This window comes from Podarcis muralis, chromosome 3, assembly GCF_964188315.1.
Source record: "Podarcis muralis chromosome 3, rPodMur119.hap1.1, whole genome shotgun sequence".
In the NCBI taxonomy this organism is placed as follows: Eukaryota; Metazoa; Chordata; class Lepidosauria; order Squamata; family Lacertidae; genus Podarcis; species Podarcis muralis.
Genome location: NC_135657.1, coordinates 34,658,023 through 34,681,159, shown reverse-complemented (window position 1 = coordinate 34,681,159; position 23,137 = coordinate 34,658,023). Strand labels below are relative to the sequence as shown.

Genomic DNA, 23,137 nt, shown 5'->3' with positions numbered 1-23,137 from the left:
TTTGTGCAGGAAACCCTGATCCCAACCTCATCGGAGCAAGTTTTACACTCTGAAGATACGCTGCTGCTGCTGCTGCTGCACAGGCAGAATGGCTGCAGAATCCAATGGAGGGAAACATAAAGCAGAAAAGGCAAAAAAATAATAATAAAGGTGAGCAATCAGGGATTGCCACCACCCATGGAGGGAAACAATGAACTTCACTGATGGGGGCATCTCCCCAGCTCTACATACAATGCTGGGACACCCCAGTTCTCTAGTCCCAGTGGTACAGCCTGCCAGAGAGACAGGGGTTCGAATCTGCCCCCCCATGTTATTCACACACTGTTTCAGAGCACATCACACACAAAGGATGGGGAAGACACAGTGTGGCACCAACATAGGGGCAAGAAGCCTACAGAGAGAACGCAAGTCGACGTCTGCTGTACTTGTGCATCAGAAGTCCTCCCCATGACACACTTTTCTCAGCAGCACTGAGAATGTTCTCTCACAGCAATAAGCAGATCTGCCAAGAGGAGAGAGGGAGGAGGCGGGACTCGCAAACTAAGCAAGACTTTTCTGTGTTTCCAGGAGCTCTCAACTTAGTCTTAGGAACAGAACACAGAGCTAAGCAGTAACACATCCAACCCAAGAAAGGAGGGCCAGTGAAGAACAATAGGAAATGCCTCCTGCCCACCACTCTCTCTGTCCCTGTTAAATGTTGTGTCTGGCACACAGCATGCCGGGGGTTAATGCCTGGCTAGGAATGGGAGCAGCTGCAGCGTGGTGGGCAAATGAGGTCAGGCCACCAGACAAAGTGGCTATTGTGAGGCCAGAGGCTTCTGTTTGATGGCCTCCCACCTACCATCTCACCACGTGGCAAACTGGAGCAGGCCAGGGAGGGTGTGTGCAAATATTTGTGTGTCTGTGCACACACACACACACACACACATATGCATGCACATGCACACGCATGCTCAAAGAGAAAGGGGGCCAAATACATATTATTTGCCTGCAAGCAATTGGCTCAAAGAGGAGAATTCTTTGCTGAGTTCCTCTCTCCCTCCCCATAGCCAATCCTAAACACAGAAGAACAGGCTCCCCACTGTCAGATCCTTTTGCTCCCAGTTACAATTTATGACAGGCATAAGTTGCACAACCTGTTAAGATGTGACAGGAGAGCTCCTCCCTCTGATTTTTTTTTAACCTACATTTCCACCCCACCTTTCCTTCAAGTCAATCAAGGTGGTGTAAACAGAGCACCACACACCCCCAGCAACCTTGTGGGGCATGTTGGAGACAGCAAATGACCCACGGTCACCAAAAGAACTGCATGGCTGAGTGGTGATTCGAACCCTGGTCTCTCAACTCTTTAGTCCAGCACTCTGGCCACTATGCCATGCAGAGAGGGCACTTTTTGTGGGTTTGCATTAGTGGAAGTCAGATTTTTTATTTTATTTTTTTACAAATGTGCATCTTTTCTTCAAACTGTATGAAATCCACAACAGCAAAACACGCATCTCACGGACAGCCAGCCCCAATGCCAGTGAACTAGAGCCCTCTATTTTCTGATTTCTTTTCCTCTAACAGCTGTGTTTGCCACTGAATGTTCATGTACCAGATTAGGACTGGCTGAACCCTACTGCCATCATCATAATCATCACAATTTCCTGCTCTTAAAGCAGCTTTAAGTCAACAGTCAATGAAATACACATTAATAAAACAATAAAACAGATACACACAAGGCAGCTGCCATTAAGCAATGTTTCTAAAGGTAAGCAGATTTTTAAGGTACATTACGGGGCAGGAAATGCGTTCCCCAGGTGGTGAACTGGATCTGGCTGAGGTGGCCAATTCCTTATCTCTCCCCCATCCCACGGGGCTAAGCTCGACAGGTGGGCAGGGCAATCTACCTGCCAGACCGCTGACATCACAATGGCATCAGGTGACCCATTTCTTCCCCAAGTCTGTGAAATCAAACAGTGCGGGCAAAGGTATCATGCTTTGCAAACCCTGATAAGCAATCAACGGTTGGGGCTTGCAAAGCACCATGCAAGTGCTGCCAATCAGCTGTGCCTGCAAATCCCCTTTTGGCCCAACCATGTCTTATTTTAATAAATTGCATTTCTATCCCACCTTTTTCTACATGGAGCTCAAGGTGGGCTGTTGTTTTGCTTTTGGTTTAGCTATTTATTTTGTGCTTTTATCCTGTATTTTTATCTTGGCGAAGCTCCCCGAGATCTTCAGCTGAAGGGCGGTAAATTTAAAGAAAGGAAGAAAATGTTCTCTCCCCTTCTCATTTAATCCCCACAACAACCCTGTGAGGTAGGTTAGGCTGAGTGTGAGCGATTGGCCCAATGTCACCCTTCATGGTGGAGTGGGGATTCAAATCCTGGCCTTCCTGGCCCTCGTCCGGCACTCTAACCACTACACCACACTGGCTTTAGCTTTACAGTGGTTTCCTTTGAAGTGATGGGGGCGCTAGAAGTCTCTTAAATGCTATAACAAGCCTTGAGCTGAGCTATCTATACCTATCTCATATTAAGAGGCCTGTCTCTCAGCATCAGGGCCCAGCTCCAGCTTTCGAGGGACCCTGGGCAAAGTGTCTTCTCAGTGCCCTGTCCCCTTCTCTGTCAGTGGGTGCTGGTGGGCAATGAAAATCTCTTAAGGAAAATTTATTATCCACAGTGGTAAAAATGTAGTCTTCCCAAAGTTAAGTGATGTCATTTCATTCATAGGGAACCCTAGTGGTCCCTACCAGAAGATCCTCCCTACAACAGCTACTGCAAAGGGGGATTTTGAACCTTTGCGAGTACTAGCCCGTGGCGCTGTGGGTTAAACCAGAGAGCCTAGGACTTGCCGATCAGAAGGTCGGCGGTTCGAATACTCATGACGCAGTGAGCTCCCATTGCTCGGTCCCTGCTCCTGCCAACCTAGCAGTTTGAAAGCACGTCAAAGTGCAAGTAGATAAATAGGTGGGAAGGTAAACGGCGTTTCCATGTGCTGCTCTGGTTCGCCAGAAGTGGCTTAGTCATGCTGGCCACATGACCCGGAAGCTGTACGCCGGCTCCCTCGACCAATAAAGCGAGATGAGCATCGCAACCCCAGAGTCGGCCACAACTGGACCCTTTACCTTTAATTATTTCCTAGAGCCTCTACCATAAATAATGCAAGTAAATGCTCTTATTCAACAATAATTAAATTGTGTAAAAAAGTGGGGGGGGGGTACCCTCCAGCAAGCATTTCTCCCACACAGATTAAATTTATCACTCCTATTTCAGGCCACACCATTGCTATGCTGGCTGGGGATGATGGGGAATTATAGTCCAAAACAGCTGGAGGGCACCAGGTTGGGAAAGGTTGATCCTACAGCACAGCAGCATAAATGGCTGAGAGTCAGTAAATCTTCACATGCCGCTATGTTTATTTTTGCCGTATTAGACTCATTTGTATAATATGCAAACAAGTCAGGTTTTTGCATCAATAAGCAGCGTTGTTTGGAACCATCAGCAAAGACGACAAACGGGGTGAAGAGTCTGTTTAATATCATTAGGAGCTTCCTGAGGATGACAGCAGAATAATAATTAATTAGAAAGAGGAAACATCATGGACCATCCCGCCGTTCTCCAGTTTCCATCGCTGCTATCCTGTTCCCACTGAGCATCACGTACATATCAAATGACACACAGGGGCCCACGGGAGCCATAGAGGGGCTAATGGGATAAAGGGATCTCGCTCTCCAGTGATTTGATCCACTGACGCAACATATAATTAAACGGCTGCGATTGGAGAGGGTTTTCTCCCTGATGCTCACCAGCTAATTGCTTGACTGCCTGTACTATGCTTGATGCCAGGTAGTGGGGTCTGCTACATACAGTGGTACCTTGGTTTAAGAACAGCCCTGTTTACGAACTGTTCAGTTTACAAACTCCGCAAAACCGGAAGTAGTGTCCCAGTTTGTGAACTTTACCTCAGTCTAAGAACGGAAGCCGAACGGTGGAAGGGCACTGGCGGCGGGAGCCCTCGTTAGGGAAAGCGCGCCTCGGTTTAAGAACGGTTTTGGTTTAAGAATTGACTTCCGGAACGATTAAGTTCGTAAACCCAGGTACCACTGTATTCAGAGTGTGTTTTACTAGGCCTTAAAAACAGCTTTGGTGTAGCGCTGTGCTTCTCAAAGGAGACGAACTCTAGAAGCTCCTTCAACGGGAGAGTCTGCTGTCACAAATAGATGTGGACTCAATTCAAACTAGGTTTGGCCTTAGCAAGCAACTGCAGAGAACCATCATAAGGAAGCACTTCTTCTCTTAAAGAGTGCCCATATTTGTTTCCCCCATGAGCTCCGAACCTCTTCAAATGGCTGCATTTTCCTCCCTCCAATGATGGGTTTGTGTATGTGCAAGGGATGTTTCAGTCTCCCCCCACCCCCAAAAAGGGCTTCTTATTCCCAAGTCACATTTCGTGTACCGTGGACAAAGGAGAGAGATAAAGCGCATCTTTCAGGGGGAGGAAGGCAGAGCTCGCCCTCCAGCCACTGGCTGCAAGGTTAATTAGAGTAAGTTCTTATATGGCTTGGGTTAAAAATCAGAATCAAAGAGGAACTTAGGGTCATAATGTTCCTCGCACATCAAAGGTAAGCATTACGGGTTCTCAAGAATAATAGTCAAACTTGTGATTTATGCACTTCAGTGTCATCTCAACCCCAAATGCTGGGATGGGTGAGCTATGACAGGGTATACCAGGAGAGAATCTCTGTCAATGAAACACAGCGGGCATTATAAATTCTGAAGGAAACTGTGCCCCTGAGAGAGGTGAATGGAAATTTTGCCTTCAACATCAGCAGATCATAGCACTCTTACCAACAATGTTTAGCTGCTCTCACTCTGCGTTTTTTATTTCCCTGTGACGACGGCATCTTCACAAAAGGCTGTATGCTTGGGAAAATAAATGGAAATCTTGCAATGTCTTCAGCACCATCTCCTCTCACACAGAAGTCAGTCATTCAGTGGTAAGTCGACTGCCAAACGCTTGAGGAAATCCCTACACACACACACACACACACACACACACACACACGCCTGCCAAAGTTTCTGTATGTAAATATAAGGAGTCCATTCATTAATTCACATCCACCCAAACTCCTGATGATTTCTACAACAAACACTATAGACGAGCATATTGGAGCCAGATTTCCAGTGTATAAATAGGTTCTTCAACAGACAACAGAAACTTTCCATAGCTGGGTTCAATTCCGTATTAAATATTCCACTCATTTGTAAAGGACCATCTCATTTTAAGTTGTGCCTCTTTATCTCAGCTAGCAGGGCAGTTCATAGCATTACAAAACAGCAACTAGATATAGAACACAACATAATTAAAGACTGGCTCACACTTGACAGGAGCCTTCACACAAACACATTTGAAGTACATAGACTTCACCAGACAGATACATAGGCACCATTGTAGGAATCTATCCTGTCTTATGGGGAGGTTCTGAGAAATGCATCTAGGGCAGGGATGGGGCACCTATGTCCCTCCAAATGTTGCTGAACTACAACACCCATCAACCCTGACATTGGCCATGTTGGCTGTGGCTGATAGGAGTTGTAGTCCAGCAACATTTGGAGGGCCACAGGTTCCCCTCCTTGATTTAGGGGCCACCACCGGGTATTATTTGATCCCAAAGTAAGCAGAGTATTGCCATCAGCCCTGGAAGAAGCTCAGGATCATGGAGACATCCACAACAAAGCTTATCCTTCATGGGTACATCATGAAGGTGCAAACTGTTTTGCATAGGTTTTTGTCACATCTTTCTCACTTCCTACATTGACTGATCACAGGAAAACAGAATGGGAAAACTTGCAGGTATATTAAAAAACTAAGCCGAACACCATCTGCCAAGGAAAAAGGGTTTCCTGTTTTTTAAAATAATAATAAAAGTAGTCCTGGAACACTTCTGTAGGATTGCCCTGAAGGTCTGGGTTCTGCAGTTGGATGCATATGAAATATTAGACCTAACATGCCAGAGTGAACATACTACACCAGCCCTACTGGCCCAACTGGGTTGGCCACCAGTAAGATTTAGGAGAGGAAGCTGGGACTCTCACAAGAATTCATTTGCCAACATTTGCTTGAATGATGAAGCAGCCGTTCCCAATTTCTGAAGTCATCGAGATAACCCAATCTCTAGCTGCGTTCCCCGTGGCTTTAACAAACAGAGCTAACAGCTTGTTTGGCACACAAGCGCACATTCAGTCTAACCCAAGCAGTTGTGGATACTGACATACAAGCACTCCAAAGAATGGGCGCATTGTTTACGTGGATTAAAACAAGGAGCACTGTGTGTGGAGTGGCTTGAGTGAATTGCAGAGCAGGTTGGAGAGTGTTCACACCCTCAAAGTACTGAGGACACACCACTCTGGCACCACCCGGATGCCAGAGTAGGTGCAACAAGGGCCGTCAGTGTGACCTTTCCTTCTGGATGACAGCCAGAGCAGCAGCCCAAAACTAATAACCTCTTACCAGGCTGCTGAGCTCAAGAGTCAAAAGGTGGCCACAAAGCTGGGAAAGGTTCCAGTGAGCAGGCCAATTCCATTAAGAACAAAACAAAAACAAAACCCCGATGGCTTCAGCTTCAGAAGTATTATTTATTGCCAGATGCTGGGATCTCTTACAGGACAGAGCTAGCGAGACAAGACTGCTTTCCTCAGAAATTTCCAGTTGTATCATTTTCATGCAATTAACCAATAATTTCCTTCCATCTGAAGGGACATCCTTAAAAGTCCCAATTGTTCAGGCCAAAAGCCAATCCAGACCAGCACTATGTTCTCACAGCGGCCAACCAGATCCCCAAAGGAGGCCCACAAGCAGCACCCAAGCACTAGAGCACTTTCCCCACACCTCTGAGTCCTAGCTGGAGATATATATAGATGCATTCGATCCATAAGAAGGTTGTGGGCTCCCTCCCTCCAATTTCCTGACCTCCCATGATCCGCTCCTTCAAAATTAAACAGTTCTGTTATGATCTGTGGGCCTAACCTTTTCTCTTCCTCCTCAACCAACCTAGAAGAGCTCAAGCCAGGCCTGACCTAGGCATGCAGGAGAATGAGGTGGGAAAATACCATTTTTGGATGTTCCTGTTGGAGGAAAGTGAACACAAGTTCCTACCACTAAAGTCTTGCACATTAAGTAGTAAACAGGCCAGGCAGACTAGAACTTCTTTGCTTTTTGTTTGTTTGTTTAAACACATTCAGCTGTTTTCTGTATTAATAATAATAGAAATGTACAGTTGGAAGGGACCTCGAGTCATCTAGTCCAACTTTCTAAAGGATCCATGACAGATGGCCATCCAACCTCTGCTTAAAAACCTCCAAGAAATGAGAGGCCACCACTTTCTGAGGTGGTCTGTTCCATTGCTCTTGCCATAAGAAAGATATTCCTAATGTTTAGTCACAATCTCCATTCTTGTTATTTGAATCCATTGGTTTGGTTGGGTCCTACCCGCTTGCTCCAGCTTTTAAGAGTAACCCTGCTGCTGCTCCTGTTAAAAATATGACTGGTATGGGGAGTGTTACAACTCTCTGTTAATCTGGCTGTGCTACAGCTACCTGTTACAGGCCCTTGAATCTAACTCTTCTGGCTCCTCTTCATCTGTTTATACTGCAAGATCAGCACCAGCCTACTTCATCTGTTAAGAGCAAGAGCAAGCGCTCACCAGGGCTTCTGTTGAATTTCTGGAATTTTGCTCCTTCCTCTCCCCACTGACCAGATGCCAAGGAGACCGGCCTCTTGCAATTTTGAAGAGAGTTGTAACAGCAAAGAGAAATTCCAGCAGGTTGACAAAGTTTCTCTTCCCCTGCGTCACAAGTTGTGGCTTTCAAAACGTCATCTTCTACACAATTTATTACTTCTTTATTTTTGTTATTATTGATTCCCTTTAATCCCCACTCTCCACCATCAGGTTCCAGGATGGGTAACTTACACCCATTTAAAATCGAATATTAAAAACATTAAAAACAAATGACAGTCACAGGAATGGGCTGGGTCCTTAAAAAATCTCTCTCTCAGGTGTCAAAGCCCAAAGCAAAGAGGTGCATCTTTGGCATATGGTGGAAACTATATACAGTCATACCTTGGCTCCCAAACGCCTTGGGAGTCGAATGTTCTGGCTCCCGAATGATCGGAAACCGGAAGTCATTGTTCCGATTTTCGAATGTTCTTTTGGAAGTCAAACGTCCAACGGGGCTTCCGATTGGCTGCAGGAGCTTCCTGCAGCCAATCAGAAGCCACGGTTTCAATTCCAAACATTTCGGAAGTTGAATGGACTTCTGGAATGGATTCCGTTTGACTTCCGAGGTACAACTGTACTGAAGCTGTAAGATGCATCTCTGTCGAGAGGGAATTGCACAGCCTAGAAGCTGCCACAGAGAATGCTCTCTGCCACCACAACCTGAACTTTTGAGGGTGGTGGAACTACCAAGAGAGCCCCCTCTGCCAATACCAACACTTGAGAGGGTCTATAGGGAAGGAAATGGTTTTTCGGGTGTTTGAGGCCTACACAGTTTAGGACTTTAAACGTTAATGTGAGTACCTTGAATTGGGCCTGGAAGGAAACTGGCAACTATGACAACTACAGGTGCTCTTCCGCCCCTTTGCAACAGCCATCACCTCAAGTCAACCAAAACAAGTTGTCTGATCTCTCTCTCACACACACACACACCATCTGCCTCCTGTCCTACAGTACTTCCCCACAGGCTCCCCTGAAAAGAAGAGTCTGCCCCCTCCATCCAGAGGCAAGCAGCGGCCCTGGGCTTTCTGGGACACGAACACAAAGGCCTCATTAAAATGCATGCGGCTGGCAGCATGTCCCGGGTATAATTAGGACGTTGCCCAAGGACAGCGATCAAGGGGTGGAAGAGAGACCACTGAATACGCTGTAGATGTATCAGTGCCTTTGTACGCAAGCCAAGCTGTTTCAGCCCCATTTAAACAAAAACAAAATGGAAAGGGACCCGAGGTGGGAAGAAAGCCAAATGCAAAGGAACATGCACACTGAAGCAAACGCTCCTCTGCAAAGGCACTACAAGCAGCCTAGCATGACAAGCAGATGGGGCAGCTGCTTTCTCCAACTGATTACAGGCAAACAATACACCACCAAGCCCAATGAGCGAGTCAATGGGACACCGGTGGCCTCAGCCAATGAAACCAACAGGCTGAGAACATGAAGCGTTTCCAGAAAGGAGAGAAGGCCAGAAAAAAAACAGAACCCCCGGCAAGTGAACACAGGAAGTCAGATTCCATGAAGTGCAGAGGGTAGTTACTAGACCACCAGGAGCTAGAGTAGGGATGGAGAACTTCTGGAGCTCCTCAGATGTTCTTGAGCTCCTCAATTCCCATGAGCCCCAGCTTCCACATCCAAGGATGAGGAACGATGGGATATCTAGTGAAGCTACATCTGGTGAGCCAGAGGTTCCCCATCCCTGGGAATAAAGGCTATTGGGTTCCTGGGAGCAAGGGAGCTCAGGGTAATCAAACCAGTTCCAATTGTGCCTCATTCCAGGAGGGAAAGTCTGAGCAATTATTCTACCACATAATTTGTGAGACTACTGGCAGAGAAACTCTGTGTGCCATCTGGGAGTGGCTCTTCCCACCTGCCTCATCCCACCTCCCAGATCCAGGAGCCTTCCTAAGGGAGCCTCAGCCAGAAGGAGGACTGCAAGTGGCCTCCCAGATCTGTTGGGTTTAGGTACAGAATAAGAAAGTACATATTATGGTTGATTGGCCTATTTGTAAGCTTTTAACGTTCATTTTTTAACGTAAATGTAAATTTTAAACAAGAAGTCTTAACGGTTGAATTGCCAGTGGTGTTTCATTTTCTTTTCATTTTGCTTTTCATTTGTATACTTTTCTATATGTGTTACTGTCACAACAGGCTGCTTTATTTTCGTGAACTGTGAACTGACTACAAATGGAATCAAATCAGGTGGAACTTTCTGGAGGAAAGAGCTGTTCAGCAGTGGAACGGACTCCCTCCAAAGATGGTGGACTATCCTTCACTGGAGGTTTTCAAGCAAAGGTTGGACGGCCATCTCTTATGGAAGCTTTAGTTGAGATTCCTCAGCCCAAAGGGTTGGGTTGGACGGCTCTCAGAGGCGCTTCCAGCTCTGCAGATTCTAAATGCATTTGTAGAATATTTCGTAGATCAACCAACCAACTATCAACGCAACATGGCCTTACCTGCTGCATTTTTTCCAGGTCAAGGCTGGGCCTTCCGACTTTGTCTCCATAACCTTGCCGGTGCCGCTTACAAGGCATCGCTTGCTCATAGCTGGCTCCGACACTCGTGAAGATGAGAGGCCGGGACGTCGGGGTCCGTACCAAAGGCTGGAGTCTCTTGGGAGGGGAGGCACTGAAAAGCACTGGGCTAGGGGTGGCATGCAAGCCGTCCGCCGCTTCCACCACCGGCCGGAACGACATGCCGCACAAGTTCTTCACCTCCTCGTCGCTGGAGGAGGTATTGCAGCTGTCGCCGCAGCAGGAGAGCCTGTTGACCTGGGACCACTTTCGCTTCTCGGCAGCAAATTCACAGCTAATACGTTCCAGCTCCTCTTCAGAGCTGTGGCGGTCCAGCCCAGGAGGGAAATGGGCTCGTACTTTGCAGCACTGGTTTTCTTGGTTCTGCAGCTGATTGGTTGCCAGGGGGGTCAAGGTGCAATTCCGTCTTCTCTCTGCAGAAGTAGATTTTTTAAAAAAGTGACTGAAGGGATCTCGGTCATGGCTGTCACATGATGGGAAACTGACCACGCCAGTATCCCTCCTTCCCATCAAATGACTACTTCACCAGGGACCCTGGAAGGGGAGGTGGGGAAAGATTATTTATTAGCTGAATAAATAATAATAATGTCCACACACACCCCACTTTGGCCAGAGAGTCCAAGAACCCACTGGTGATGCTCCTACAAAAGCAACAGCTGTTGAAATCAAGGCTCATTTGTGGAGAAGGAAAGGTCCAGCTGGTTTTCTAGGACCCAGCAACTTGATCACTATACCTTCAGAGCAGAGCTTTGCAGAGGTAGAAGAAAGTGAGCTGAGCACTAATACAATGAGAGAGAAGAGACAAGAGTTGTGGGTGTTATTGAAGACACCAAGCCTTTTGAATACTGAGCTTCGACCATTCAGTAATTACGAACCTTAGACTATTCCTTTGGGATCCCTTTTGAATATAATTTTTAATTTAATATTGAGGTTCCCCAAGGCTCTCCACCCACCCACCCAATATACATACAACAGACACATTCTTGTTGCCCCTAAACTTCACTACCCTTACCCATAACCAGGGTGCCTGCAGGGTCCTCATACATTGTTTGAGCTCCTATTTCCCACGGTACATTTAAAGAGCATGGCTGATTCTTGAAAACCACATGCATATCTAAAGTGGAGAGAGAGGTTGGGTAGAGGAAGAAGTCAAGTAGAAACTTGAACACAAGATGGTTAGCTATTTGTTTTATTTTAGAACTTACATCCTGCCTTCTTTTTACCAACTGAACTTGCAAAATAGCGTAACATTTCAAGCAACCGCAACCATAAAGGAAACGGTATGAAAAGAATGGCAAATGAAAGGTTCAGTCAAATGCCATTTTGAACAGTAATGCAACATTCCCCAACTTGGCAGAAGTGCATACAGCACAGAATTATTGTTAGAAGAAACTTGGCATTTTATATTTTTTACACGGTGCCAACAAGCGGTACCAGATGTTTTGCATCTACCTTGCATTTCCAACATACGGTGCTACAAGGACTCTTCGTACAATGTATTTCCCCTACAAAGTGGCAAAGTACGTGGACTTATATTTCGTAACACATGGTTGGGCCATCAGTATCTCATGGCCAAGTATCTGCATCAAAGCCATTGCACTATGGGTTGTCGATCACAGACAATATATTCTTGCCACCTTTGATAGATACCTTACAAAGGTAAGTAAAGGTAAAGGACCCCTGGACAGTTAAGTCCAGTCAAAGCTGACTGTGGGGATGTGTCTTTCATCTCGCTTTCAGGCTGAGGGAGCTGTCATTTGTTCACAGACAGCTTTCCAAGTCATGTGGCCAGCATGACTAAACCACTTCTGGTGCAACAGAACACTGTGACAGAAACCAGAGCGCATGGAAACACTGTTTACCTTCCTGTCGCAGGGGTACCTATTTATCTACTTGCACTGGCATGCTTTCAAACTGCTATATTGGCAGAAGCTGGGACAGAGCAACAGGAGCTCACCCCATCATGGGGATTCAAACCGCCAACCTTCTGGTCGGCAAGCCCAAGGGGCTGAGTGGTTTGGACCACAGCACCACCTCCGTCCCATGTGATACCTTACAAAACATCACACTGTTCCCTGTACAGAAATTCAAGCTCCACATATGAAAGAGTAAAGGAATCAGCTCATCAGCCAGAAGAATCTAAACAAAAAGTATAAAGTATACTAGAGTGGTAATGCAGATAGAAGTCTACCATGGTGTGAATATTCTGGCTTCAGGAGAGCAGATCCCAGCTGCTTCGCTCCTCCTTGCTCATTTTACTGCTGCACTGCACTGAACCAAGCCACAGTTTGGCTTGGTGTGTCGTCTGAACCCCCACTTAGGGTTTACCTCTCCCAGATGAAGCACGGGCTGTAAGCCATGGGACAAACCTTGGTCACCGCTCATGATTAGCCTGGAGACAGCTAAACTGCAAGCCTTGATGACACGCTAAGCCAAACCAGCTTAGCTCAGTGCAGCATTGCAGCAAAATGAGCGAGGAGAACATGAAGCTCCACCCAACTATGCAGTTCACTGGGTGGGCCTTGGTCCAACCACCATCATACAGCCCAGGCTACCTCCATTGTTACAAAGATAAAAATGGAGTTAGTGCCCCGAGAAATCTACGGAGGTAATAAACAAGCCATACTTTATGTGTTCTTGGCGCATTTTGCAGTCTCAGAGCTACCAAACTTGGGAAAAGTTCTGTGTAGTAAGGGGTCAATGGAAGGAGTATATGGTGGAAGTTACATATAACAGAGTTGATAGAGCATGCAGGCATTGCAGATCAATAGTGGATAAGCCCTGCACCCTACGGGCTTCCCAGTTTACCTTTGTCAATCTGAGCAAGTTCCTGGTTCTCTCCCTCAGAGTCATCACTGTCTTCCTCATCACTCGGGGGATAGGATATCTAGGAGAGAAACACATTAGGAAATAGTTTAATATAAAACAGGCATGCACAGATCAGTGTCATTCTGACCCTGGTCCCTTTCGCATGCATTCTGTCCTCTTTCAGCAGTTTTTTGATGTGTTTTTAAGGCATGCATCACATTTATATTTGACTTTTTCCCCCCTTAGAACTTTATTAAGCAATCGAAATAGTTTGCAATGAAGCAAAACAAAGAATCAGGTGGCAACTTGCTATTATTGGTTGGATATGACAATGGAACATGAAGTGGTTCAATCTAAAGTCAGACAAGGAAATAGGATTATTTTTCTTGAAGGAACAACGAGGGCTAGTAATAGTGGATATGTGTATGTAATCAACACCAAATTAAATCAATGAAAATGTCTCACCCTTAAGCATAACAGCTTTCAACCTGCTGTTAACAGTATTTCTCTATGCTCTTTGCCTTTGGTTTATTTTGATTATTAATAAAAAATAAAATAACTTTCAAAAACCGCTCACCCACCCAAGCATTTTAAATAACTGTTTTATTTCTGCCACTGCTGCTTCAGTTTTGCAAGTCACTTTTATCTATTTTCTCATTCTTGTGCTGTTGTTTTTATTATGTCATGTCAGCAGCTTGGCAGGGGGTGGAATTTGAAGGGCAAGATTTAACATTTGCTTGAACTAAATAATATCTATGCCATCTCCCTGGAGAGTCATGGGAACTGTATGACCTGGGGATAGCCAAGAATTCTATCACCTTCACCAGAATGAAACCCCCTAGAGTCTATAGACAGCCATAAAACAAATAAAACTGCCATAGTGTAATATAGATAAGCTCTTAGCTAAGCTGAATGATTACACCAGAACCCAGAGAATAGTGGTTTTCCAAACAGAGATGCTATTTCAAGAGCTCGGGTCCCCTTAGATCTCACACAATCTATGTCTGAAAACTGCTGCACTGGACACACGTTCATTTCTGGGCCCAATTCAAGGTGCTCTCGTAAATGTCTAAAGCCCAAAGTGATAAAGTCCCCAAATATCTGAAAGGCGGCCTTCTTCACTGCAGACCCCCTCAGGTGTTCAGGTCTATTGGGTGGATAAAAAATTAGTATTACTCTTATACAAAGGCACCCAGAAACTTTAAATAAACATTGCTCAAAGTAGAGTGTGCATGCAATTGCTTATATGTGGCTTAGTCAAAGAAAACCAATATATTAAGTGTGCAGACGTACACACTTTTGCACAGAAATGGGAAAGGGGAAAAAAATAGGATGGAGGATGCTATCCAGAAGCACGCATGTGCTGGATCAGGGATATGCTACTACTGTTCACAGGATTCCCTGAGCTATCGGCTTTGTCTCAGCAGAAAGCTGCAGCTGTGTTTATTTAAGGAAGAAACTTGGACTGTAGCTGGAGGGCTTTGCTGCTGCAGCCTCGTTCACTCCTTGTCTCTGCTCAAGGCTGGAAATTTCCCAAGTTTCCTCCAATCACAATTTGGGGGTGCCATTTCCCCATAAAAGTGCATGCTGGAAAGCCTAGAGGGAAAAAAGGAGTTACAAGCCTAGGGAAGCCGAGTTAATTTAAATGCTTAGATCTGGGGTAGCCAAGATGGTACCCTCCAGATGTTACAGACAACAACTCCCATCAGCCCCAGGCAACATAGCCAATGATCAGGGATTATGGGAATTGTAGTCCACAACAGCTGTGAATCTCTGACTGTGTGGCCCGGGCGGGGCCAGATTTAGGTTTGATGAGGCCCTAAGCTACTGAAGGTAATGGGGCCCTTTATATGTCCGGCTGTCCTTTGTCAACAACAAATTGTCACTATTTTTTGTGTTGAATATATGCTATATGGTAATTTATGGACCTAATAGGTATGTAAAGCCATTTGCACATAACAAAATATGTTTTTTATCACAGTAACTGTTGAACTGAAATACAATTAAGAAGATGTATATTAATAGTGAAATACAATTAAGTATATTAATAGTAAAATAATTATTAAGCTCTGACTGTATGTAAGTTTGATTTTATTTGTTTTTTATATTATATTTAGGAAATGTACATCCAGTGGTTTTTTTCCTTTAAATTTTTTTGGGGCCCCCAAGGGAGTGGGGCCATAAGCTATAGCTTGTTTAGCTTATACAGTGGTACCTCAGGTTACATACGCTTCAGGTTACAGACTCCGCTAACCCAGAAATAGTGCTTCAGGTTAAGAACTTTGCTTCAGGATGAGAACCGAAATCGTGCTGCGGCGGCACGGCAGCAGCAGCAGGAGGCCCCATTAGCTAAAGTGGTACTTCAGGTTAAGAACAGTTTCAGGTTAAGTACGGGCCTCCGGAACAAATTAAGTACTTAACCTGAGGTACCACTGTACGTAAATCCAGCACTGGGCCCAGGGAACAGTGGGAAGTCGCTGAAAACCGTTGGAAGAGCTGGCCTCTTGCCAAGGGAACATGCCGAGCACAAATATTTATTGAGCAGGTTAAGCTGGTGGCAAGGGTCCTGGGGAGTTCTTGTTTAAGATGCCAGCACCATTGTTTTCTCATGACCAGGCCTCCAATGTAATAAAAACAGCCCTAAGATAACTATCTGGGGCAATTATATTGGCTCTATTGGTTGGGTGGAGCAAATAAAGGTTGTTGTTTTTTATTTTCATATTAGTTTTTCCGCTAACAAATCTTGCACATGTGCACTTGGCCTAACCTGTGAATCAAGGCTGCCCATGTAGGATCTTTCGTGAGTTATGCTCAGATTGTGTGGATGGAGCACTGGCGGATGGGGAACAGCAGTTGGTTGGACTATATGACCCTCGTGGTCCCTTCCACCGCTACCATTCTCTGATTCTCTTATTCTATATCCCCTACTTTACATAAGTTACTACAGACTGAAAAGCAGAACACTAAATGCTCGATGCAGCCATAGACAACTTCTACATATTGCCCAACCAGGGCAATGTGCTCAAAGCACAATGGACTGTCAAAACAGTCAAACAGACAGAGTAAATAAAAGTTATAATCACTGCCGTTTAACACCAACCGTTCAACAGTTAACGGTGTGTGAACTGGGCCTTGCCTCCAGTACTGTTTACAGGTAGTGCAATACTAAAATTAGTCCCCAAGTTCATCCAACAGAAGCAAAGAGGGAGGAAGTTTTCCTCTTAAGGGAACTCGTTTTCTGAACAGGAGGGGGTGAGAATAAACTAGAAGACAGATGAAGAGCAAAAGGAAGAGGGTGAGAGAAATAGCCTCTCTGGGAGATGGGAGGATGGAAACAAATCCTGTTGAGCAAGACTTTCATCAGCTGAGTGAGAAAGCTGCCTAGAGCCCAGCGGAAAGATCAAGCAACAACTGCACAACCGACCACAAGAAAATTCTGAATACTCTTGCTTCTCCAAACAATACTCCCAAGCATCCTGTTCAACTCTGCAAATGAACCAAGTAACAAACTGCACAGGAAGGATCGTTCAGCAGACTGGGAATTGGGAGAGACAGGGAGCCAAACTGCTGTAAATGGTTAGAAAGGTCACAGTTTACAGCAAGGGAGTCTCCAAGCTAAGATGTTAACCTTGAAAGTGCTGCCTTCCAAGCTTGTGTCCAGTTAGTATGTGGGCAGGAGCCAGTGTTCCAATCATTCCTGACAAAACTATTCCAAATTACGGAGTAGGCCAGGGGTGGCTGACATGGTGCTCTCTGGATGTTGTTGGGATTCTGACTCCCATCAGCCCCAGCCAGGATGGTCAACGATCAGGAATGATGGGTGTTGTGGTCAAAGGACATCTAGAAGGCACCATGTTTGCTATTCAAGTCATGGAACATGCACCTAGTTTCCCACAGGCGGCAGTCACGGCCACCAACTTGGATGGCTTCAAAAGAGGAATGGACAGATTCGTTAGAGAAGGCTATCAATGGCTACTAGCAGAAATGTTTCTGAATACCAGTTGCTGGAAACTACAGGAAGGCGAGTGTTCATTCTCTGGTCCTGCTTGCAAATTTTCCTACAGGGATCTGGTTGTTCACAGACGGAATAGGATGCTGGACTAGATGGGCCACTGGTCTGATCCAGCACTGCTCCTCTTATGGTCATAGACCATAATTCTCAACTGCTGTCATGGTGAGTTTTATCTGGGTCACCGTGCCGGTGGTGGAAGACACCCTTTCTGAAGGACTGTCATACATGCATATGGCCAGCAGAGCCAATTGAGAAGAAAGTGAAGAGAGATCAGACAAAGGAAGAAAAAGTAAAGGAAGATAAAGGAGTGTGTGTTTTTTAATGGGTACAGACCAAGAAAACAGATCGTCATGGGAAGTTCTTTTCTGTCACATATTCAACTGTGGATTGGCACTGGATTTCTTCCTTGTTTGTTCACTCTCATAATTGTAAATTTGCTGTTACTTGCCTATATCCGTAGCATGGAGAAATATTGTTAAACATCTGTAAGACTAAAGAGCGGCTGCCAATCTGTCACTCCCTGTCTACAGCTGAGGTCTGTGCCCATTTGGTCTGGGTGGATTTAACCAGCCAACTTCTGCATTTACACAGGGTGGTTGTAGCAACGGTTGCATGTATGATCCCTATCTTGAGAAAAACAAGCACTTGAACTGCACCAAGTACAATTAGACAACAGGCAGCACCCAGAACTCCTGCTTCAGAACTCAGAGGTGGAACCATGCAAGGTTAAAAAAAGGAGGAGCTGTGTCTAGCTCAATAATGTTTGCTCACTGGTCCTCAACCCAACAGTTGACACAAGGGCAGAGGAACATTCTTCCTTCTTGCAAGGATAAGGAAACAGGCTGTCTTCTGGCGCAGTCATGTCACGGATAAGAGTTTGCAACTACCCTGGCAACTCTCCCTCCACCTCTTCTCAGGAAAACTCCCTTTACACTGTGATAAACCAGAGCCCTAGGATCAAGGAATCAAACATCCACACCTTAAGATAGCGTAGAGATCCAATTATGCCGCTTAAGTTCACACAAGGATAACATGGCTGCAGAATGACCTCGCAGGAATGGAGGCACAGATTAATGGGGGTGCTATCTTTAATAAAACCTAAGCCCTCTTAAGGGGTTGCAAGGAGAGCAATGGGATTATGTGAGGGGGGTGGTCTGGATGAGTGCTAGCTCCACCCCTTCCACCACCAACCTTCGTCACCTTCCAACTTGTGAACATGAGTGTCTGAGATGGAGAGTGTTCTGGATCCATGGAAAATTGGGGTGCTAAAACATGCAGGGAGCCACTACAGACACAGAAGGCTCTCTACTGCGATGGAAAGTGGAAAAGCAGTAAGAACATTTATACATATTTCCCCCCTCAAATGCTCTCATTGTCCTCTTTTCAACTCTTGGAAGAGGGCTGTATCCTGATGTTTTTAGACTACAGCTCCCAGGGCCAACAGAAATTGTAGTCCAAAACATCTGGACCGTACCAAGTTGGAGAAAGGTAACCTAGATGATTCTAACCACCATTCTGACTGAAAGGGAGCGGCTTTCCTAACACCACCAGCAAGTTTATGGCCAAGTGGAGATTTGGACCACACTTCCAAGCTCACATTTTGCACTTTTGGGGATCACACAGTCACCAATGCTTTCTGTTTAAGCAGTTGTCTATTAGGACAGAGAAAGAACGAATATACAAAGACAAACATGACTTCAAAACACGAATGCAGGGAAACTTACCTATGGAATTAACTGCTCCAGGATGAGGTTTTGGCCAAGTATATAAACATGAATTTCTAAAGAGAGATTTTGAACCATGCATACTTTCTCATGGCTCATGCTTATTATATTTTTCTTTCCCCTATGCGAATACAAGCATGTATTCCCAGGTGTTAGGAGAGGATGGTGGAAGTCTACCCGCCCTCAAGGTTTCAGATTACATGAGATTATTCCTCGGAGGCACACTTCTCTCTCCGGGTATTGGTTTATAGAAAGTTAGTCAAGACATGTTCCTAATATCTATTACTTTTTTGCAGGTTACATCTTGGAGATATCCAAGACCAGCTTGAGGTTGGACAACCAGAAGTGTGTAACAGGCATCAAATAGTCTATCCTCTTCTTGCACAGCAATCAGGTAGCAATACAGCTGCCCCCATGCAAATATACCAGTTGATTCAAGGGTCCTGTCTTTATTTTAAAACATCACGTTGTCAAAAGTTCAGTGTTTCTATAGTTGGGTGTGAAGGAGCACCAATCTTTCTACTCCTCTGGCCATTCTGACGACTGCAAACCATTCACTTTTGCAGCTGCTAACAACAAAGTCTGCAACATCATAGCCTAGGCTATGATTCTTTGTGTGATGCTCAGGTGAGAGACAACCCTATAAACTGACTTTTGTGTACAACTGTAGTTACTTTGGGGCACACCTCCATGAAACAGACCCAATAGAGATTATAGATTCTGTCCCATAACTTATATTTTTTCAAAATTGTATTTAGGTAAAGGTAAAGGGACCCCTGACCATTAGGTCCAGTCGTGGCCGACTCTGGAGTTGCGGTGCTCATCTTGCTTTATTGGCCGAGGGAGCTGGCCAGCGTGACTAAGCCGCTTCTGGCGAACCAGAGCAGTGCACAGAAATGCCGTTTACCTTTCCGCCGGAGCAGTACCTATTTATCTACTTGTACTGGCGTGCTTTTGAACTGCTAGGTTGGCAGGAGCAGGGACCGAGCAACGGGAGCTCACCCCGTTGCAGGGATTCGAACCGCCAACCTTCTGATCAGCAAGTCCTAGGCTCTGTGGTTTAACCCACAGCGCCACCCGTGTCCCTTTTGTAAATACAAAATTGTATTTACTACCAGCTAAATCCTTTATCCAAGCGAAACAAAACATATTAATATGCCAGCTAGCCCACAACCACTGGATATGAAGAGACATTTGAACATCAGGCACCATTTTGTTCTCAGAAGTGCATACTTTACTGTGTCCCTTTATGAAGTGGGCAGCATCATTATTTCCATCTGCCTTTTTTTTTTAAGCAAAAGTTACAAATTTCTAGTTGCCTATGTTCAGAAGTTTGTTTCAACACTCCAAGCCCGACTCAGTGCTATTAACTAGAAGCTATACTAAGAACCAGAGGCCTACTGTATATATTCCCCATTCCAAGACATATTTATCTGGAGGGGAGAGGGGAGAGGGGAAAGAAATCAAGTTTGAACAAATGCTGAACTTTTTCTGTTCTCCAGCTTGTGCAAGTCTCCAACGCCTTTTCCTCTCCAACTGTGTTCTTTTGAGAAGAAGCAGTGGCAGCTTTACAAGAACTTGTGCTAATTCCTTCAGGACAGCTGCTTAAAACCAAAGCTTGGCACAAAAACTTGACAGACGCTGGGTCTAGAAAGCCAATCTAGACCCACACATGCAAGGTATAAGGGCGGACCTCAATACTGCTCAGAATAGGCAGTCACAATTCCACCCCCAGCTAGCTCCCACCCAGACACTGCTCTCCTAGAGATGCCTGGAAACCCCTTTGACTTCAGATAGCATGGCCAAGGTCACTGTGGAGTCTGGAAGAACTTCCCCAACATGGTGCCCTCCAAATGCTTTGGACTACATCTCTCAGCACACCTATGATGGCTGAGGGTTATCTAGAGCACCCACAGCTCACTGGGCCCTAATCAAATGTTATATTGGGGGGGAGGCAGGAAAAGAAGTCTGGCCCTGCAGACAGGAGGGAGGCCACATTTGAAGAACATGGTCTCCAAAGATTCCTGGGAACTGTCATTTGTTAAGAGTGCTGGGAGTTGTGGCTCTGTGAAGACTAAACTACACTTTCCAGGAATCTTTGGGAGAAGCTTTTGAATAAATGTGCGTGCAATGTGCTACAAGCATATGGTGCAGATGTGTCTGGAGTCCCTAGCCTTTATGAACTCACTGACAATATCCAGACAAACACAGGCAAGTCCATAAAAATGAATTAACATGCTTAGTAATTTGCCAACAAAGAGAGCCGTAAGGGGCAGGTAAGAGGTACGGCCTGATCCACTCATGTTTACTCAGAAGTCAGTCCTGCAGAGTTCAGAGGCTTACTCTTAATCGAGCACCAGACTGTCACTATACCATGCAATCCTAAACATGTTCATTCACAACAAGTAATTTCCACTATTTGCTATGTTTTATTTTATTTTAGGGGGGGGGGGAGAGATATGATTACTCTCAAGTAATTTGGAAATATCTACAGACTTAGAACAGACAAGTGCAGTCAAAACCCGTGCCTAGCAAAGCACTTCACCAACTTCTAAATATTGCCCAAATGTTTTATTTATTTATTTTCATAGTAGCACAGCCCCCTCCCTTTGCATGAGCCTCTCTCGACATCAAAAAAATGTCTCCCTTCAGATATAATCCGCAACACACAAAATATGCACTTTGCTAAGAACCCTTGCATCCACACAGTGCACTTTTCGAGGCTCGAGGCTGTCCAAGGAAGTGCAAGGCCTCCTCCATCCCTTGAGCTGCTGTGTGGACAAAGACAACCTGGCCCTCGAAAGGAACAGGCCTTATTCAAGTGCATACGCAGCTCTCACGGTTAACTCGTGCCACGACCAGGATGCGAAAGGGAGAAAACGAGCCCTGGCCATGCTAACAAGAACAGTATAGAGTTTCTGCAATCAGTACAGCTCAACGCAAAAATAAAAAATGAGACGTGCTTTGGAATATACAACCAACTCCGCGCTCCCTTTTTTTTTTTTTACCTTTAACTGGAAGGGCTGGATCTCATTCAAACTCTGATTCCTGAGCTTCTTCGTGAGGATCTTGAGCATGGTACAAATCCAGAGAGCCGGGAAAGAGTTAAGCACCCACGCACATCTAGATCGGCTGCCGCCGCCGCCGCCACGCTTGGAGGCACTCAGAATAGCTTGCATTCAGCAACTTCAGGTACACACAACTTGTAGCTTGGAGAGGGCAGGATCTGCAGAGAGAAATTCGATCTTGCGCCCCTTTCCTTCCAGACAACAGCCTGGATGGGTCTGGGTTTTGCTGATGAAAAATACTGCCACGCACAGTCTTTGGTTGTTGTGTCCCCCCCCCTTCCTTTTCTTCCAACACGTATAGATATTACACAGCAAATCCTTTCATTTGCTTCGCAGGCTGCGGAGGCAGCCGAGGTAAAGGAGCCGCTATAGCGGAGCTCAGCAAGAGAGGCAAAAGGGGAGCAGCAGCAAGAACTTAGGAAGAGATGAGCGAGCTCTCCCAGCAGAGGCCCGGGGCTCCGCTCATGGCAGCGGGTCTAACGTGCCATGCTGCTCACTCGCTTCCCCGTCGCCGGCAGCCCCTGGCCAGCATCGCTCCTCCTGGGCACACGCGCTCTTCCTCCCTCGCGCACCCGGCCCGGCTCCTTTTTCTGTCTTCCACGCTCCCTTCTCGCTGCCTTCGAGCTGTGTGAAACTTGTAACAAACAGAACACGCTTCCGAGGCGCCCATTGGCCCGGCCGAGGAGGACTGTGTCAATTTCAGTGGGCGGGGCTTCCATTTAAAGGGAAACCAAAAGGAAGAAGGGGAAAGTCGCCTTTCGCGCGCGCGCGCACCCTCCCTCCGGGCTGGGAGATCCAGAGACGCCGGATGCCATAAGCCCTGGCAGCTGCAGATCCTTAAATCCGAAAGGATCCCCCACCACTCTTGAGACGAGGGCTGGGGATCACTAGCAGCATACTGTGTGTGTGTGTGTGCGCGCACATATATATGTGTGTGTGTGTGTGTGTGTGTGTGTGTGTGTGCATAAAAGGGTAAAGGGACCCCTGACCATTAGGTCCAGTCCTGGCTGACTCTGGGGTTGCGGCGCTCATCTCGCTTTATTGGCCAAGGGAGCCGGTGTACAGCTTCCGGGTCATGTGGCCAGCATGTGGCCACTTCTGGCGAACCAGAGCAGCACACAGAAACGCCGTTTACCTTCCCGCCGGAGCGGAACCTATTTATCTACTTGCACTTTGATGTGCTTTCGAACTGCTAGGTTGGCAGGAGCAGGGACCAAGCAACGGGAGCTCACCCCGTC

At 46.0% G+C, this 23,137-nt stretch overlaps 1 protein-coding gene across 6 annotated transcripts in view; it reads right to left on the bottom strand.

The window, feature by feature from the left end:
• Positions 1-22,585, bottom strand: part of LOC114594572 (uncharacterized) — a 66,998-nt gene extending 44,413 nt beyond the window's left edge. Inside the window, exons 1-4 of one of the 6 annotated variants that reach the window (XR_013392169.1) lie at positions 21,840-22,585; positions 13,096-13,174; positions 11,022-11,066; positions 10,210-10,700 (exon numbers count right to left, since the gene is read on the bottom strand). Coding sequence is in view for 4 of the 6 variants with exons in the window: in XM_028724428.2 (XP_028580261.2) it covers positions 10,210-10,700; positions 11,022-11,066; positions 13,096-13,174; positions 21,840-22,010 (786 nt within the window). In the remaining 2 variants the exon portion in view is untranslated. Of the gene's footprint in view, positions 1-10,209; positions 10,822-11,021; positions 11,067-13,095; positions 13,175-21,839 lie in introns of those variants that run through there. The other 5 variants (XR_013392168.1, XM_028724428.2, XM_028724427.2 and 2 more) reach the window with 5 other exon arrangements.
• Positions 22,586-23,137: the final 552 nt, after the last annotated feature.